The 19,590-nt window shown below is 40.4% G+C and overlaps 1 protein-coding gene across 3 annotated transcripts in view; it reads right to left on the minus strand.

The window, feature by feature from the left end:
* Positions 1-1,029: 1,029 nt before the first annotated feature.
* LEO1 (LEO1 homolog, Paf1/RNA polymerase II complex component) overlaps positions 1,030-19,590 on the minus strand; it is a 29,432-nt gene continuing 10,871 nt past the window's right edge. The window contains exons 9-13 of one of the 3 annotated variants that reach the window (XR_010561722.1): positions 19,219-19,354; positions 16,428-16,614; positions 15,998-16,095; positions 8,604-8,765; positions 1,030-1,072 (exon numbers count right to left, since the gene is read on the minus strand). Coding sequence is in view for 2 of the 3 variants with exons in the window: in XM_065412439.1 (XP_065268511.1) it covers positions 8,664-8,765; positions 15,998-16,095; positions 16,428-16,614; positions 19,219-19,354 (523 nt within the window). In the remaining variant the exon portion in view is untranslated. Of the gene's footprint in view, positions 1,073-8,516; positions 8,766-15,997; positions 16,096-16,427; positions 16,615-19,218; positions 19,355-19,590 lie in introns of those variants that run through there. The other 2 variants (XM_065412440.1, XM_065412439.1) reach the window with 2 other exon arrangements.

Raw genomic sequence — 19,590 nt, forward strand, 5'->3', positions numbered from 1 at the left:
CTTCCAGACTACAGGACATGTACAGAAGCAGCATTTTAATATCATCCACAACACCCAAAACAAAGGCTGACAGCATTCTGTACAAATTCCTCCTTCCGTCCTACAGAAAAAAAAATCCTGCCCGTTTCCCTCCCCCATCCAAAAGAGTCATTATCAGCAGACACACAAGCATGGAAAATATCAGTCCAAGATGTAAATTTCATAAATTTATAAGCATGTGAAAATGGAGTATAATGGAAGGTTTATTTGGCCCTATGCTAACAATATATAATCTAAAAAAATAAGGCCTTCTCCAAGAAAACTGCATGGGATTTATCTTCCTTTAAAGAAAGGCAAATGTGGGGGCCCTAAACAGGTTAGCCATGTCCCTTAAGCTAATAAGGATTGGCTTATTTGTGAGAAGGCAAAGAATTTCTCTAGCATTATCAGATACGAATAGTGGAGCGTACAAGCTAGAACTGCCCAGGGTTAGTTTTAAGTTACACAACTTCATTTTTGGCATTTGTTTTTTTTTTTTCCCAGGCAATCTTGTGAAAAAATGCACGCTGGAGCCCTGCCCTTTTGGCTTGGGCCCTCATTCCCGTCTCTGGAAGGCACACCTTCCTTCACAAAGTGTAACGTGACCCAAATAGCACGTTGCTATAATCTAAAAAAATAGGAAAGGGAGATAGCAAGTTCACAAAATTTAATGAGATCACATCATACGCCTTTTGTTTAAACAAAAATCCAAGCTGTTGGCTGCATAAGTGATGGGAAAAAAGCCAGGGACTTGCGTCTAGAGTGGACTAGTAGCTACAGAAGAATTCTCTATCTCAGACATGTAACTCCTTTGGGGCCAACAACTGGGATTTCCATGCACGAATATAAATGTATTAAACACTTAAATGTCCACGCTTTAGCTTTCGGGTCCCAAAAGCTTTAACACTAAATTCTTATAAACTTATTGAAAATAAAGGCATGCCTTCTTCATCCATCAGCAATCTTCTCAATCTCCAAATGGCTTGAATCTGCAGATTAGTAAGTGTTTCCATTACAGAAGTGTTCCTTTGGTGGGACAGTGTTTTCCTTGTCTCTTTACATAGTAGCAGACAAAAACAAAACACAAAAAATAAATATAAACCCATACACACTTTGCCAGGATTATGTTAGTGGCTTTTTCCAAACACAATAGAATAAAATTCTGAAATGAAATATTCACAGAGGAACAGGAAAGTGTGCAATAAAATATAAATTATATTTAATCTGATTCAGTCAACATTGGACACAGAGAATTTTGCTAGCTAACAATACTCCCATAGCCTTAAATAACAAGATACTTTATATTTACCTTGCCAATTTACAGTACATATAAAATGAAGTAGTCAGGTAATCTGATAGCCCTAATGGCAACATTAATGCTATCTCATCCATGGAATTTTGACCCATATCTAAGAGACAAGGAAGGAAGTTACCTTTAGTGGTAAATTGCCTCTAAGTTTCCATCTCTACATTTAAACATTAAATTATAATGCAAGAAAAACATAAGTATCTGCTTTTGATGACTTTCTCCCCATGTGGGCCTATTAGATTGAGAGACAGGCTTGCTGCAAAATATCAGATCCATCCGTTTTTTGGTGTTTTTTTTTAAAAAGGCAAGTTAAAACCTGTAACTTTCTAGTAGAGAACCATTTCAGTAATGAACTGATTTTATGTTGTTTTCTTATCTACTTGGCTTATATAATTGTCCAGAATGCCCAAGAATTTTAAAGCAATTAAGACTTAGGCTAGTGACCGGTACTGGTCTGCAGCTTTTCTGTAAGCCTTTCAAGTCTGAACACGTATAAAAAAAATGGCTTAAGTCAAAGGGCATCACTAGGCAACATTAAGTATTAAAGTCACATAGTCCTACATGCATAAAGTCACATGGTCCTAGCACTCTCTGCCTAGCAAATATAAGAACATTTCCTTTCTGAAAACGAGAAGAGTTTTCCCTCCCGATTATTCCCATGTAGAATTCTAGCAATTCAGCAATAGTCAGAGCCTACAGACTTGATTTTAGGCTGCGTCATGGTATGAAGATATTGGGAGAAAGCAAGGTCTGGGACTAAGGCCTAGTCTACACTACGAGTTTAGGTCGAATTTAGCAGCGTTAAATCAAATTAACCCTGCACCCGTCCACACAACGAAGCCATTTACTTCGACATAAGGGGCTCTTAAAATAGATTTCTGTACTCCTCCCCGACGAGGGGAGTAGCACCAAAATCGACATTGCCGGTTCAAATTAGGGTTAGTGCGGGCGCAATTCGACGGTATTGGCCTCCGGGAGCTATCCCACAGTGCACCATTGGGACCGCTCTGGACAGCAATCTGAACTCAGATGCCCTGGCCAGGTAGACAGGAAAAGCCCCGCGAACTTTTGAATTTCATTTCCTGTTTGCCCAGCATGGAGAGCAAAGGTGACCACGCAGAGCTCATCAGCACAGGTAACCACGCAGTCTGAGAATCGAAAAAGAGCACCAGCATGGACCATACGGGAGGTACTGGATCTGATCGCTATATGGGGAGAGGATTCCGTGCTAGCAGAACTACGTTCCAAAAGACGAAATGCCAAAACATTTGAAAAGATCTCCAAGGACATGATGGAGAGAGGCCACAGTAGGGACTCGTATCAGTGCCACGTGAAAGTTAAGGAGCTCAGACAAGCATACCAGAAAACCAAAGAAGCAAACGGAAGGTCTGGGGCACAGCCGCAGACATGCCGCTTCTACGCTGAGCTGCATGCAATTCTAGGGGGGGCCGCCACCACTACCCCACCCCCGACCGTGGATTCCGAGGAGGGGGTAATCTCAGCCATGCCTGAGGATTCTGCGGACGGGGAAGATGAGGAGGAGGAGGATGACGAGCTTGCGCAGAGCACACGGCACTCCGTTCTCCCCAACAGCCAGGATCTTTTTCTCAGCCTGACTGAAGTACCCTCCCAACCCTCCCAAGGTGGTATCCCAGACAATGAAGCCATAGACGGGACCCCTGGTGAGTGTACCTTTGTAAATATAAAACATGGTTTAAAAGCAAGCGTTTTTTAATGATTAATTTGCCCTGAGGACTTGGGATGCAGGTTGCAGAAGCCAAAAGACAATGGCTTACCACGGCCGCATGCAAGCCGAATTCTGTTGCCCGGCCCTGCGTCTGTGATCTCTAACACCAAAGCCGCAGGCACTCAATATTAAGATGCAAAATGCGACCTTGTACCGAAATCACATGTGCTATGTAATGTGAATAGTGTTGTTCACCGTGAAAGAGTATAAGCATTGTTCTGTAAAATGTATCTTTTAAAATACTTCTCTCCCTTTTTTCCCCTCCCGCAGCTGCAAATTTTTCAAGCCTCCCTCCTCCGTCCCGAAAGCCATCTCAGATAAGGCGGCGAAAAAAAACGCACGCGAGACGACATGTTCTCAGAGATCATGCAGTCGACCCGTGCTGAAAGAGCTCATCTGAATGAGTGGAAGGACACGGTATCAAAGTACAAGAAAGCTGCCAATGAACGTGAGGACAGGAGGGATGCTCGAGATGAGAGGTGGCGGCAGGAGGATCAGAGGAGGCAGGATGCAACGCTGGGGCTGCTGCGTGATCAAACGGACATGCTCTGGCGTCTGGTGGAGCTTCAGGAACTGCAGCAGGGTCACAGAGTCCCGCTGCAGCCCCTGTATAACCGCCCTCCCCCCCTCCCCAAGTTCCATAACCTCCTCACCCAGATGCCCAAGAACGCGGGGGGGGGGGGGGGGGGGGGGAAGGGGGAAGCGCCGTGCACCCTGCAACTCCACCCCAGTGGATAGCCCAAGCAAAAGGCTGTCATTATTTTGAACTTTTGAAGTGGCCTTTTCCTTCCCTCCTCCCCAACCCCACCCGGGCTACCTTGTCAGTTCTCGCCTTATGTTTATAATCAATTAATAAAGAATACATGATTTTTAAACGATAGTGACTTTATTTCCTTTGAAAGCAAGCTGTGATCGAAGGGGGGAGGGTGGGTTGCTTACAGGGAATGAGTCAATCAAGGGGGTGGGTTTTCATCAAGGAGAAACAAACAGAACTTTCACACCGTAGCCTGGCCAGTCATGAAACTGGCTTTCAAAGCTTCTCTGATGCACAGCGCTTCCTGGTGTGCTCTTCTAATCGCCCTGGTGTCTGGCTGCACGTAATCAGCAGCCAGGCGATTTGCCTCAACCTCCCACCCTACCATAAAGGTCTCCCCCTTACTCTCACAGAGATTGTGGAGCACACAGCAAACAGCAATAACAATGGGGATATTGGTTTGGCTGAGGTCTGAGCGAGTCAGTAAAGTGCGCCAGCGACCCTTTAAACGTTGAACAGCTCCTGACTCCTGTCCAGGCTGCCTGTGTATGGCTTCATGAGCCATGGCATTAAGGGGTAGTCTGGGTCCCCAAGGATACCTATAGGCATTTCAACATCCCCAACGGTTATTTTCTGGTCTGGGAAGTAAATCCCTTGCTGCAGCCGTTTAAACAAATTAGTGTTCCTGAAGACGTGAGCGTCATGAACCCTTCCCGGCCATCCCACGTTGATGTTGGTAAAACGTCCCTTGTGATCCACCAGTGCTTGCCGCACCACTGAAAAGTACCCCTTGCGGTTTATGTACTGGCTGCCCTGGTGCTCCGGTGCCAAGGTAGGGATATGGGTTCCATTTATCGCCCCACCACAGTTAGGGAATCCCATTGCAGCAAAGCCATCTACTATGACCTGCACATTTCCCAGAGTCACTACCTTTGGTAGCAGCAGCTCAGTGATTGCTTTGGCTACTTGCATCACAGCAGCCCCCACAGTAGATTTGCCCACTCCAAATTGATTCCCAACTGACCGGTAGCTGTCTGGCGTTGCAAGCTTCCACAGGGCTATCGCCACTCGCTTCTCAACTGAGAGGGCTGCTCTCATCTTGGTATTCTGGCGCTTCAGGGCAGGGGAAAGCAAGTCACAAAGTTCCATGAAAGTGCCCTTACACATGCGAAAGTTACGCAGCCACTGGGAATCGTCCCAGACCTGCAACACTATGTGGCCCCACCAGTATGTGCTTGTTTCCTGGGCCCAGAATCGGCATTCCACGGCTATAACCTGCCCTATTAACAGCATGATCTCCAAAGCGCCGGGGCCCGCAGTTTGAGAGAATTCTGTGTCCATGTCCTTATCACTCTCGTCGCCATGCTGCCGTCGCCGCCGCCTCCTCCTCGCCTGGTTTTTCAGGTTCTGGTTCAGCATAGACTGCACGATAATGCGTGAGGTGTTTACAATGTTCATGACTGCTGTCTTGAGCTGAGCGGGCTCCATGCTTGCCGTGGTATGGCGTCTGCACAGTTCACCCAGGAAAAAAGGTGCGAAACGGTTGTCTGCCGTTGCTTTCACGGAGGGAGGGGGAGGATGTACCCAGAACCACCCGCGACAATGTTTTTTGCCCCATCAGGCATTGGGATCTCAACCCAGAATTCCACTGGGCGGGGGAGACTGCGGGAACTATGGGATAGCTATGGGATAGCTACCCACAGTGCAACACTCCGGAAGTCGACGCTAGCCTCGGTACATGGAGGCGCACCGCCGAATTAATGTGCTTACCGTGGCCGCATGCACTCGACTTTATACAATCTGTTGCCAAAAATCGAATTCTGTAAAATCGGAGTAATCCCGTAGTATAGACATACCCTAAGACAGGACTCCTGTATCCTGTTTGCTGCTCTGCATTAAGTCACCGTGACACCTTAGGAAAGTCACCACTTCGTGACTCAGCATACCCCTAAGTAGAATGGTTACAACAAAGGAAACAGGCTTGAAAAATGATGTAGGTAACAAGGTTTTGCTGTCCAGAATGAATGGATGCAGAATAACTTTTACAACACCAAACAGCTGCGAGAAGTTTTCAATCATCCTTTGAAATGTTATGCCCCATCCCACTGCCTGACACTCACTAGAAAAGCCTAGTACCCTGAACCGCTTAAAAAAATCGGTTTCAAGAACTGATCTTAATGTGGCTCAAGTCTTAGTTTGAATACCCGATCTGTACTAAGCATACTGACCAGGTAGCACAGACGCAACATAGTTCAACCCTTGTTCACTCTCCTTGAACATCTCAAAGTCAGAGAGAAGTAGCATACTCACATACATGGAAGTAGAGGGTAGGAATGGGAAAAGATTGTCTCCATGTAAGCTAAAGAAAGACTTACAACTAATGGACGTTGTGGACAAGACTAACATCACTAAAGTACCTTAATTACGTATGGTTAATAAAACAAAATCTAAGCAGAACAGAGACAATGAAGCTTTAATAAGTGTATAAAGGAGACATTTATGAAAAAGCAATAGAAAATAGGGTTATGAGATTTATTTTTTAAAAATCCCTATATTTAAAATTACAATAAACCATAAGGAGAGCACTTTTGGAAACTGAAGTGGACCATATTGCAACTAAAAGCCTCATCAGCATTTAGTCTAAGACTGTGATTAAATTAAAAAGTGTACACTCTAGGAGTAAAGATAAAAATATCCATCACACTTTTACATTAAATTGGTATTAAGGCAAAACTACATCAGTGAAATGGCACTCTGTTGAGAAAGTATATTGGGAAGTTTTTATGACAGAGCAGGAGTACCATATGTTACATCTATATTATGTAATTAAGCCACTGCTCCTTTACAGATGGCTTCTATTCTGAGAAAGGAACAAGTGAAAGCTAGGTAACCCCATGGAGAGACTCAATCTCTCTGCTGAGGTCACACAGCTAAAAGGATTACCAGGTCAAAATTCTAGCAGATTTAAAGAGGTGTTATTTTGAAAAATCCTAAGGGAACAAATGAACTCTTAGGTAGCATTACAATTACAAATGGAAAAGTCATTAGAACAGTTTCTCTGTATGTTAAGTGCTCAAAAGTTTGTGTGTAAAGTAGCAATTCTGGTGTGTGGGTTTTTTTTTTTTAAACTTAGAAAGCAAAAGCACAGAACACTCAAAGTGGGGGAAGACTTTCAGAGTGCTAGACTGGTTAAGGGTTAAGATGAGACAAACAAGATATATTTAAAAGTTTGTATCTAGAAGACACTGGACAATTTTAGGAAGCACAATGTTCTTTAGACCGTACCCTCTTCCTTCTATTACTTAATACCAAGTCAGGATCTCACTAAATAAGAAATAGATCACTGATAATCTCTTATAAACCTGTGCCTGCTTTACTAGGTGGATTTATGTTACAAAAAGATTTCCTGCTGCTACGAAAGGTTTATTATTTAATAGATTTTGGTTAAGAAAGGTTTTAAGCAAGTCCTTTTCCCCACTCTGTTTTCTCTTCCAATCACATTCAACCTTTACCAGATTCCGTGAAAAGTCAGTTAAGAAAGAGCAACACACATAAATAACATCTACCACCATTTCATACAGTAGGAAAATCACATACTGTACATCAAACAGCTATACAGAATATCAGACAGCTGCTCTGAAGTACCCAATTATAAAACTGAAGCGAGAAGAGTTCTAGATGGTCTTTATGTTTGTATTCTTTCATGGCTCCACAATTGGTATTGTGTAGTCAAAGAGAAAGGATAAGGTATTTATAGGTCCTGATTAATACCTGAAGTCTTTAATTACTCTAGCGAAGGCACTCATTCTCTCCTTTGTTTCCTAGCTAGATGTAGCGTTCTCTCTAAAAAATAGGCCTGAGCAATAATCACTAGTTTCCCCAAAAACTATGAGAGCTTACAGAACAAAACAACTATTTTGTTCTATATAAATTCTTATATTTTCTCTCTTGTATCTTCTAATTTTTAGTTACATAAAGTGTGGAAAACATTAACCTCTCACTATCTACATATAAACACGTAAGAATTCTTTAAAAATGACACTGCTCCTCTGACATCTCTCCTCCAACATACCAAACGAACAGACTTTTTGCTCTCCAGCCAGAGATTTTTGCTATAGCCATTAATCCATGAAACCTCAATGTTTCAATTTACAGACCTAAATTCAGGGATAAATCCTGTTTATAATTATAGTATTTTAACAGGTTACTAGAATTAGTTAAAAATAATTTAATTCATCAAAATATACCAGCATACTTATTTACTGTCCATAGTCCTGTAAACAAAGACTATTTAGAAAAGCCAGATTTCAACTGTAACACTCGCAGATTCTGCCAATTTTTAATTACAAAATAACAGCTTGAAGAGTTAAAATACCAGAATCAGAAACTTACCAAGCAAACTGTTAGCAACATTTAAGCATCTTGAAGGCTGAACCCAGTAATCTCCTCCGGATAAATCAATTTTTATTTATTATTTGTATTACCATAGTGCCTCCCTAGAAGCTCAAGTCATGGACCTGGACCCCACAGCGCTAACATCAACAATGTAACTGACAGAGGAGTTGGTTACCAGAATACTCTAAAAAGTGAAATGTACTATACCAGGTTTAAAAACAAACAAACAAACAAAAACAGTAGTGAGTTTCGGGGCACATAAACATACCCATAAAATTGAAATATCTTTAAAATGTCATTCAGAAAAATTTATTCACACCTGACTTACAGATCTCAGTGTAAGTTTCCTTTATCAAAATAACCACATTACGTTTACTTACATCTTTGCTGTAAAAGAACTGTACAATATATATATAAAAAGTCATCGGCTTTCCCCAATTTTAATCATCATCTTCCTCTTCATCGCTGATCACATATTTCTTGTGCTTTTTACTTGCTTTGTCATCATCCTCTGCTTTCCTCTTTCCAGAAGGTTCACCTTCCTGAGGGCATAACATAATATATTTCAAGTTAAAATGAAAAATTCGCCGAGTTTATTTCTGTGAAGAAAAACGAAACTGCTTCCAGTTTCAGTCCCCTTTTATAATACTCAGACTTAAGATTTATTTTTATATGATCAGTAGCATCATCCTGACATTACTCCCAACCTCCACCACACACTCTCCAATCGTACAGAATCATATCAAAGATTCAATTGCCTTGCAATTGTGCAATTACACTGCTTCCTGGGCCAAATTCGACCCTCGTGTGAAAGCAGTCACGCATAACATGGACTCCAAAGCAGCATCTAGAGTTATAACACTTGGGTGTTTTTAGATGCACACCAAAAAATAAATAAAAATAAAAATAAATAAACCTACCCTATGGCTCCTGTCCCACAGACAGAACACAGAACCCTGTGTTACATTACTACAAAAGCTAAGGATAATTCTTCGTGGGGAAGTCCTCTTCAGTGTCTGTAGAATAAACTGTTGCTCATTAGCCGAGTCCGCCATTAACAGACCAGAATGCCATAGAGAGCAGCAGAAAACACCATCAAAAAAATCTGAGCATGGCCGGTGAGTCCCACAAACATCCTGATGTAAGAAAGGTGTGTTGCCTGTCTCTCCGGCCCCACTCCTGGGGGAATACTGGAGAGTATGCTCTTCTCTAGGTGAAAGTTCTAGTCTTTCAATTAGACAGGGAGAGCAATTTCTGCTAGGTATTTGTAACTACCAGATTTAATATTGATGGGGAAATATAGACTAATAGCTGACAAACTGTTCTATCTTTCAACAGCCAATAAGTCTGCCAGAGAACAGCAACAACCATCATGTTTGAAATTATGTCTTATCAAATACAACACATTTAATTTTGCAGATGACCACAAAAGGAAAAGACATTAGTGTTTTCAGCATATGGGATTTTAAACTAGTTTCTGTTCTGACTTAACACATGTCCAATGAGCAAAAGAAGAAAGGCACTTTTAAATAACTGTATAAAAATGGTTTGTTTTTTTAAAGTTCTTCAGTAATACTAAAGCTAGAACTAATATTTTGAGAAAACAAACTCTGAAATAGAGCTTGAAGTCTCAGAAGAGATGTAAAGTCCTACAAAAATCAAGAAATAAAATAAAAGGGAAACACAGAATGCTGAACATTGGGTCTAGAGGATATACATTTATGGCAAATGGCAAGATGACTACTCCATTTAGTGCTTTCCCAAAAATGTGGCCTGACCACAGGCTGGGACCAAAACACCAATGACTTCTAATCTCATCTCAGATCTTGACTCTGACTTTGAGCAAGTTATTACAATTCTCAGACTGTTTATCCAGCCATAAAACGGGAATAATACTGTTGTTACTTACCTCAGAGAGGTATTGTGAAAATCTCCTCAAAATACATGCAAAATAGTGTGCTAATTTCGTAAATGCAAAGTATTTTTAGCAAATCAGAGAATCAGAAATTATAATCACAATTAATGAGACTGCATAAGCATTAGGAATTATAAAGGGATAACCCTGTCTTTCTTATTTTAATGATAGATTCAGTATATGATTATCTATTGTGATTATAAAACTGAGAAATCCTTTAATAAAGGTCCATATTAAAAGGCACACGAGAAAGTATAAGGAACTGAAATCAAACAACTCCCCTATGAGAGCGATACGGCCATCTCTTGCAAATCTGTAAAATGACCAACAGGAAGGTCCACCTTTAAATTAACTAGTTTGGATGATGAACCAAAAGTTGCTGGAGGATGCAGGCAACTTAAATGAATTTTATCTGACAGTAAAACAAGTCTCTTCCTGTTTTGCTGAGATGCCACTAATATTGATGGCCAAAAATCAGTATTTAAATACCTGCTTAAAATCATGGAGCTACAGTAAATTCTGGAAAACTTCAGTACAGCTCTTTACAAAAAGGCTCAAATCATTTGAATTAAGGTGATCTGATTTGATCCATGAAGCACTGGAAAATGTTGGGTTGGGCATAGGAGGGGGGAAAGTACAGGAAGTGATCCTGTTCCCAACACAAAGAAGTTGTACCAATTTAACTAAATCAGTTTAGAAACAGATGCAGTTAATCAACACAACCTCCTTGTGGGGACAATCTTTAATCAGTTTAAGAGTACCTTATATAATCAATTTTTAAGCTTAAGTGAGTAAGGAATCGAGTTAAGCAAAATTGATACAAAGCCCTCAAACTGATTAAAGATTGTCCATACAAGTGAAATCAGTACAACCTGTGTTTAAAAAAGGTTCAAGTCCTTGCCTCTGTTCAGTAAAACTGACAAGAATTTGGTCAGCTTCTTTGGGTACATCCAGACTACCTGCGGAATCGGCGGGTAGTAATTGATCTATCAGGGATCGATATATCGTCTAGATGCGATATATCGATCCCCGAACGTGCTCCCGTTGACTCTGGAACTCCACCAGGGCGAGTGGCGGTAGCGGAGTCGACGGGGGAGCCGCGGCTGTCGATCCCGTGCCGTGAGGACCCGAGATAAGTCGAAATAAGATACGTCGACTTCAGCTACGTTATTCCGGTAGCTGAAGTTGCGTATCTTACATCGAACCCCCCGCAGTGTAGACCAGCCCTCAGTTAGTGCTAAGGCGGCACTAGCCAGGAGCAGTGAAACTAACTAATCTTCCTGCTGCATTATTTCACTGGCCAGAGTTACCACTTTCATCAATGGCAAGTGAGTTTTTCAAGCTTTGGTCAAGTAAAAAAACCATGCTCCCCAATGAAAAGACCTTGATCAGTATAAAGTGAAATAAGGAGTAGTAGCTAATCAAAATAATACAAAGCTTCACTATCCTGACCGTTGATTGTATTGTTATGCAATCTGATGATGCATTATTTGTCTACTTTGCTTTTCACTATCAGGCTAAAATAGTTAACATGCTAAGCATAAAGTTTTTTAAAATAATTTTTAGTGGAGTGCAGTCATAGCACACCAAAATGAGGTCTACTGTGTACTAATTCCTATTTAAATTTACATGAAACGTAGATTCTATGTGGGTATTTATTTTATAAATTTAGGATAGGATAGTCATGAAATAACTAGCTTTGGATTTAATCGCTAAAGTGATTGTGATTTATGGGATTGCTTTTAGTATTTTCTTACTGTGTTTATTGATTTTATGATGTCCATATTAAGTTATATTTTATATATATCCCACTTTATGTATTTGTACTGGAGATTTAAATGCTCATTCCTTTGGCACAAGGGTAAACCAATACAAATAAAAATCTAACTTTATAAACATGTTAATTTTCAATCTATCAAGTCTTTGGGTTCAAACACTAAAACACAACACTTCCAGAAATTCTATCAAGCAGTCATCTAAGATTTTCTGTAAGCTTACAGGTTAAAAGGACAAAATAAAAAATTAAATGATAGAATATATTCCTTTATTCTAAATCTATAGATTGAAGGATGTTGGAGGAAAGTATATTACCATATGATAAAAGTCTCATCCACATTGTAAAGTCAACCATATCAAACACCACTGTTTCCACTTCTTCCCTGACATGGCATCTTGCAGTGTGAATAAGCTCTAACTACATCCATGAATTTTGCTAAATCCCCCAATTCAGAGACACTCTAGAACTGGTGTTGGCAACCTTTGGCACGTGGCTCACCAGGGTAAGCATCCTGGCAGGCCGGGCCGGTTTGTTTACCTGCCGCGTCTGCAGGTTCGGCAGATCGCGGCTCCCACTGGCCGCTGTTCGCCGTCCCAGGCCAATGGGGGGGCCGCGGGATGTGCTGGCCGCAGCTTCCCGCCGCCCCCATTGGCCTGGAGCGGCGAACCACGGCCAGTGTGAGCTGTGATTGGCCCAACTTGCGGACGCGGCAGGTAAACAAACTGGCCCGGCCCGCCAGGGTGCTTACCCTGGCGAGCCGCGTGCCAAAGGTTGCCGACCCCTGCTCTAGAACATGGTTAGGTCCCATCCAATCTACACAGCAATACAGAAATATGCATTAACAACATTGTTGGACAACAATTTTAACCAAGTCTGCAAACATGGCTGATTTTACAGTGTAGACTGAACACAAGTACCATTTTGGTCAAATATACGCTTCAAAATAATTTATTTCAGAACAAATAAAAACAGAATTTTTAAACTTTAATCAGTACAATATTAGATACAGTAGGAAAAAGGGAAACACCTTTACAAATAAGAAACTACTATGCAACAGGATGTTCTAAACCATCAGGTAGAATTACAAAGAATAAATCACTAAAATTTCTGCGTCTGAAATATAGTAAAGCACCATCAAGCTGGATTGTGCCAGCCTCTGAAGCACATTATATACTATCAAATGTGGACAATGACCTACAGTGTGGGATTCTTAGGTCAAAAACTGAATTTATGCATGCAAAATTAAAAGTATTCTTTAATCTCAGAATGGGGGGGGGGGGGGGGAAGAAGCATGAATTTTGATTGGTCAAGCAACCCCCAGTATTTTTCCCAACTGTTTCCTAGTTTATCCCATAGGCTGTCGTAAAAAATACCTTTTTTCATGTCAAATGTTGTTGAGGTAATAATTTAATTTGTTTAGAAGAGAAAGATTCTCACTTGAATATATATATCACCAGGTCTAGGCAGTAATATTACCCCTCTCTTCCACTATATTTAAGGACCATTGCTATTTTAAAATTGTTTAAAAAGTAGTGAAAGCTAACATGGGATTTAAGAATTCTATTAAGACTCATTTCTGCTCAACTTTATCCAACATGACAAATTGACATATTTATAACCTAGAATCTCAATGGCAACCCCTATCTGACCTAGGCATCCGAAAAGACATCTATCTAGTACAGGTATTTCGAAACTGCTCACTTTACTGTACAACAGAATTTCCCAAAGTTACATCAATGGGAATTCTACTTGCCTTTTATCAATATGCTGCATCACTTGATAATTTGTTGTTGGACAAAGCACTTTAGTATTGAGGACCAGCTCTCAACAACCTTTTTGTTTCTGTGTTTGACTAGATAGCCAACATCACTGTGCAGATTAGTAAGGTATCACTGTATTTGACAGATGAGTGCCGTGCTTTGTATATGAAGATATATATTGGTAAATGCCTCCAAGTCTCTATTTATAAACATTCAGAGTTGTGCGTTGCTATAATCCACCACTGCCACATTACATTTTTTTTTTAAGCTTGAGCACCCCTATGTGGCAATGTTATGAACTTCAGCCTTAAAATCAAATTGTTTTAAAATGGAAGGTGATGTAGCTCACAGCGGATTAGCTCACTACTCTTTCACCTCTGAGGAACCAGAATCAAAGCCTAATTGAGATCACAAACAAAAATGAGTTTCGTCTTCACCTATCACAAAAGAAACAATTGTTAACATCTGCTCAAGGGAGAAAAACGACTGGAATTCCAGTTCAGGTGTAAGGGCATTAGCATAATTAAATGGGGTTACTTGCACATATGGACATACCCAGACTATAGGACAACGCTTCTACACTGCCTCACTTTCCAGAACACTAAATTCACTCAACAAATTAAAAAATAAACACTATTGGAATACTTTTAACACGACAAAGCTTTCAATGATTTGCTTTCAGTTATTTTACCACACTCCAGTTCCTTTTGGTTATTTAATACAAATGCCACTCTGCTAACACTGTAATTGGAATTATCTCAGACACAGCAACACAGAATGGAATCCTAACCAACATCCCAGTTTTAGCCACTGGGTCTGGACAAGATTAGGAAACAAATACACCTGATGAGGGTTTTACAGATCAGGGGTATACATCATATACATGTGCAGTATACACATTCAAATAACTTTTGGAGGAATAAAAGTTTAATCTTTCAATGTATTAAAGATTTTCCATATTCTAAGCCAGGGGTCGGCAACGTTCGGCACGCGGCTCGCCAGGGTAAGCACCCTGGCGGGCCGGGCCAGTTTTATTTACCTGCTGACGCGGCAGGTTCGGCCGATCGCGGCCCCCACTGGCCGCGGTTCGCCGTCCCGGGCCAATGGGGGCGGCGAGAAGCCGCGGCCAGCACATCGCTCGCCTGCGCTGCTTCTCGCCGCCCCCATTGGCCCGGGACAGCGAACCGCGGCCAGTGGGGGCCGCGATCGGCTGAACCTGCCGCCTCAGCAGGTAAATAAAACTGGCCCGGCCCGCCAGGGTGCTTACCCTGGCGAGCCGCGTGCCGAACGTTGCCGACCCCTGTTCTAAGGTCACGTACTTCACACTGCAAGCTATACTGTATAGAAATCAAGATTCATTTTGAGATATAATTTTGACATTTCAGTAAGTGAGATTATGGAATTATAACATTTGTCTAACTTTAATGAACATAAAATCAATATATACCAAAAAACTACTACTAATTAACAGGAAATTAGGAAGGTAAGGTTAAGCAAGATGTCATTCAAGTGCAAAAATCATCTTTTCTCCTTTTAATAGCATACCAGCATTTAACTCTTCCCCTTAAAAAGCAATGGTCTATTAATAGTGCTGTGTGAAACAGGTTTCCCCTCCCCCCCAACAGAACTGTCATATATTTATCGGGGGGAGGCAGACAGTAAGGCCTGGTGGATAGAGCACTGGACAGACTCAGGAGCCCTGGGTTCTATTCCTGGCTCACTATGTAACCAAGGGCAAATAATGTCAACTGCTCTGTGCCTCAGTTTCCCCATCTGTAAAATGGGAATGATGCTTACCTCCTTTCCAAAAGAATTTGAGAACTCAGTGAAATACCTAGGCTTTATTATTATGGTAAGCATATCAAATTTAACTGTACTGCAATCCATGGGTCCATAAAACCTTGAAAAAATCGCAACTTACAACTACTTAGCTGGATAAATATGATGTATCCAGTCATTAAAGCAGAGAGTAGTAATCATTTTTCACAATAATACTCAAAATGATAAAACAAATTGTTCATTTTCAGGTTTCAGAGTGGTAGCCGTGTTAGTCTGTATCAGCAAAAAGAACGAGGAGTACTTGTGGCACCTTAGAGACTAACACATTTATTTAAGCATAAGCTTTGGTGGGCTAAAACCCACTTCATCGGATGCATGCATCCTAATGTATTTTCCACTGCATGCATCCGATGAAGTGGGGTTAGCCCACGAAAGCTAATGCTTAAATTAACATTAGTCTCTCAGGTGCCACAAGTACTCCTCGTTCTTTTTGTTCATTTTCAGTCAACCAACTTTCACCATAAAATAAAATGCTTCTCTCACCTCATCACTGGTTAGTTTCTTTGCCTTGAGTAGTCTCTGCGTTCTGTCTTCATCTGATCCCTCATCACTGTCTGAAGAATAGATTCTAGCACGTTCCTCTAGAAAAAGAAATTAACCCAGGTAAAGACTGGTCTGCAAATGCCAATCCCTGCCAAAGCCCCTTGAACTATACCATCAGATATACTGTTCCCTGATATTTCTCTCAATAATGTGCCAAGATCTCACCATCTTAGTGACAAACTATAAATAAATATACAAAATATAATTAAACAGATTGAGCCTTCTTTGTAGTTTCCTTGTTCATTATGCACTATTCTGAGAAATCTTATTTCACCAGGACTATCCCGTGAAATCAGTCAATTCGAATTAGACAGTATCTGATGAGTGCAGCCTAACAATAAAAAAAGTTACATTCAGATTTTATTTGTACCTCTTATACCACCTTTATAGCGGTTTTTAATAGCTGCCAGACTGATTGCCTCTTCTCCTTCATCCTCCTCATCATAACGATCAGGTTCTAAATAATTTGCACTCAGACCACGCTGGTGCTGCTTCTCCCGCATTCTCCGCTGCTGGGATTCTCTGCGAATAGACGCTCTTAACCTCTCCTCTTCTTTCTGTCCAGGAAAAGCAGTAGCATGTAAGGAACTATGAGGAATTATACCCAGAGGGCATCTTTCTCCAATGCTTTGCACCTTGTGTAGTCATTTTACATCAGTGCAAAGAAAATGTCAAACGCGACCAAATCAGAATGGTACAGATTGATGCTCACTTTGCACTGATGTAAATGATTACACACAATGCAGGACTATGGAGAATCAGGCAAAGTATATTTTATAATTGACATTTCTCTTGGTTGAAACATTTATAGCTTTAAGTTTCCTTATTTATTTTTTTATTTAATGCACATCAGAGTCAAAGGCTTAATTTCCAAGATTACAAAATCAAGTTTGTGAATGTTATAAGAATTTAAACACTTTAAAAATAGAGGCAACAATGTGTACTTATGATTAAACTTAAATTCTGTACAATCATATAATATGCTAAGAGAAAATGTAATAAAGTTAACCATTACTTCTTATTTCTGGATTGCTGTGTAAATTTAACCTTTCCTATACAGAACAAATGTGATCAACACTGATTTGTTCACCCCACTATGCCAAGAATGACATTTTCAATTAGGACAACTTTTCCTGTAGCACTGCATTGTTATTTTCAGTGAATACAATATTTTGAAAAACTAATATTTACATCTGTAGCATCGTACTTAAATGAATGTTTGAGTAAGTTTGTCCAATCTCTAGATTTGTTTTCTTATTAAAATTAAGAATTATAACATATTTACAACTGTAACAAAGGAGTACTACAAATCCCAGAAGCAGAAAGGGGACCATGCTTTGAAGCAAACACTACAATTTTCTGCCCCCACTACTGAAGGGTTGGAAAAACTCCCCAACTTGTGGGGGCAGGGGCCAGCACCTTCTTCAGGACTCCCTTGTGGCCTGCAGAGCACCTCAGAACCACAGCTCTGCAGGGTTGTTTCTGTAGGTAATAGCAAATACTCCATTCACCGGGCTTAATTTAGGACAGCTACACCTCGATAGCAATTGTAATCTTTGCTGGCACTAGTGACACAAACAGTCAGAATGCAATGATGCTTTTAATAAATGTATACTTTGATGTGAAATCTTTTGCACAGTCGCCTGTGTAATGGTCTTCAAACACATGAGAAGTCTAGTAGCAGAACAGATGACTCGCACACAAAAAAGTTGTTTTTGTTAAAAGTCAAAAACATTAATTTTTCAGAGCCTTATAAATAAAGAAGTTTGGCGGATTTGCTTCCAAAAACTCCACAAACATCTCTTAGCCCCTCTGCCTTTAGGCTAAGCATGGGAATTTTCAGGCCAAAGGATTATTTGGAATGGTGAAGGGGAGAGATTAGAAGGGAAATAAAAGGGGCTAGACTAGAATAGGGCTAGTTTCTTTAATTATGAAATTACAACAGGCTCTAGAATGTTGTACAGGAGGCACAGCATTTCACGAGGAAGGTAACAAATCAGCAAAGGGCTGACATAAATAATCTCTGAATAGAAGAATTAATCCCCTTAGCAGGCCAGTCTAGGAACAGCAGATTTAGGAATTAATTCTGCCACAAAACAGAGGCATATATTACTGTGATTATTATACAACTGGCTGCTATGTTCACACACTTGGCAACCAACTTGACAGAATATACATGAAGAAATGCCTGCATTTGGGTCTTTGAACATTTATCTGAAAGAGACAAAGTCATCTTCCTGTGGAGGGCACTGTCTGTAGAGTGAAGCCTGTTAGAAAATCGTTATAGGTTAAACACCCTTCTTATAAGGGCACCTCTGCTTTCTAAACATTAAGGTCAAACCATGGAAGTCTATTACCAAGAAGGGAAAGCAGCAGGAAAAAATGATAAAGGAACAAATTCTTCATATGCATGCGTATAGGAAGTTCCAATACAAGTTAATACATAAAAATTTCCACTGACAAATACACGATAACTTCCATATTAGAGTACAGCAGCAACTAGACGCCTCAGTCAGGATTGGGGCCCCATTGTGCTAGGCCCTGTAGAACAATGGGGTGGCAGCTCCCTATGCCATTGGTGAATTTGGGATGTAATTTTGAATATGCAAATTAAATGTATACAGGCCAGATAAATATGAACTAGAAAGTCTGAGTCATTTAGCGACTGCTGGAAAATACCACACGTCACCTTAAAATGAATGTTTATTTCATCTTAAAAATAAAGACTTTTCAAAATTTTACTTCCAAGGCCTTCATTTATTGTATTCTCAATAAATATTTGTTTTTAATTTTGTTATTTCTGAAATTCTCTTGCTAACTGGGTACTTTACATTCTTACAATTTCTCCTCTTAGCTTACAAACAATCACTATACCAGGTGCCATATCCACCGAGCATAAAAATGGATGCTGATAGAAATCACAACAATATAGTCTATGTCAGCACCAGAGGTTGCATCTTCATTTATTTTTCTAAAACTCAAATACCCAAGAATATTCAGACATAGATTCATAGATTCTAGGACTGGAAGGGACCTCGAGAGGTCATCGAGTCCAGTCCCCTGCCCGCATGGCAGGACATGATATTTGCAATTTGAGATGAACAACATTAGTTCTAAGTTTAGGTCAAAAGAGTAATAAAACTCCTTATCACAATTAATACCTTAATCATTTCTGTGCGCTGAGACTCTGGATCACGACCAGCCATGGGCAAGATACGAATTTTTTGGGTCTTTGAACATCTATCTGCAAGAGACAAAGTCATCTTCCTGTGGGTGGCGCTGTCCGTAGAGTGAGGCCTGTTAGAAAATTGTTATAGATTAAACACTTCTTACAAGGACACCTCTGCTTTCCAAGAACAATTACCGACATGCCACAAATACAATCAGGAAAAACAAAGACTCATCCATACAAAAGCAAAAAAATTAAACAGAATAGATAATGTGTACAGTACACAAGAATTATCCAATAGATTAAAATAGATTTAGCAAAATCACCCTTCCCCTAAGAAGTCCTCAACATTCCCTTACACACC

Source organism: Emys orbicularis, chromosome 10, assembly GCF_028017835.1.
Source record: "Emys orbicularis isolate rEmyOrb1 chromosome 10, rEmyOrb1.hap1, whole genome shotgun sequence".
In the NCBI taxonomy this organism is placed as follows: Eukaryota; Metazoa; Chordata; order Testudines; family Emydidae; genus Emys; species Emys orbicularis.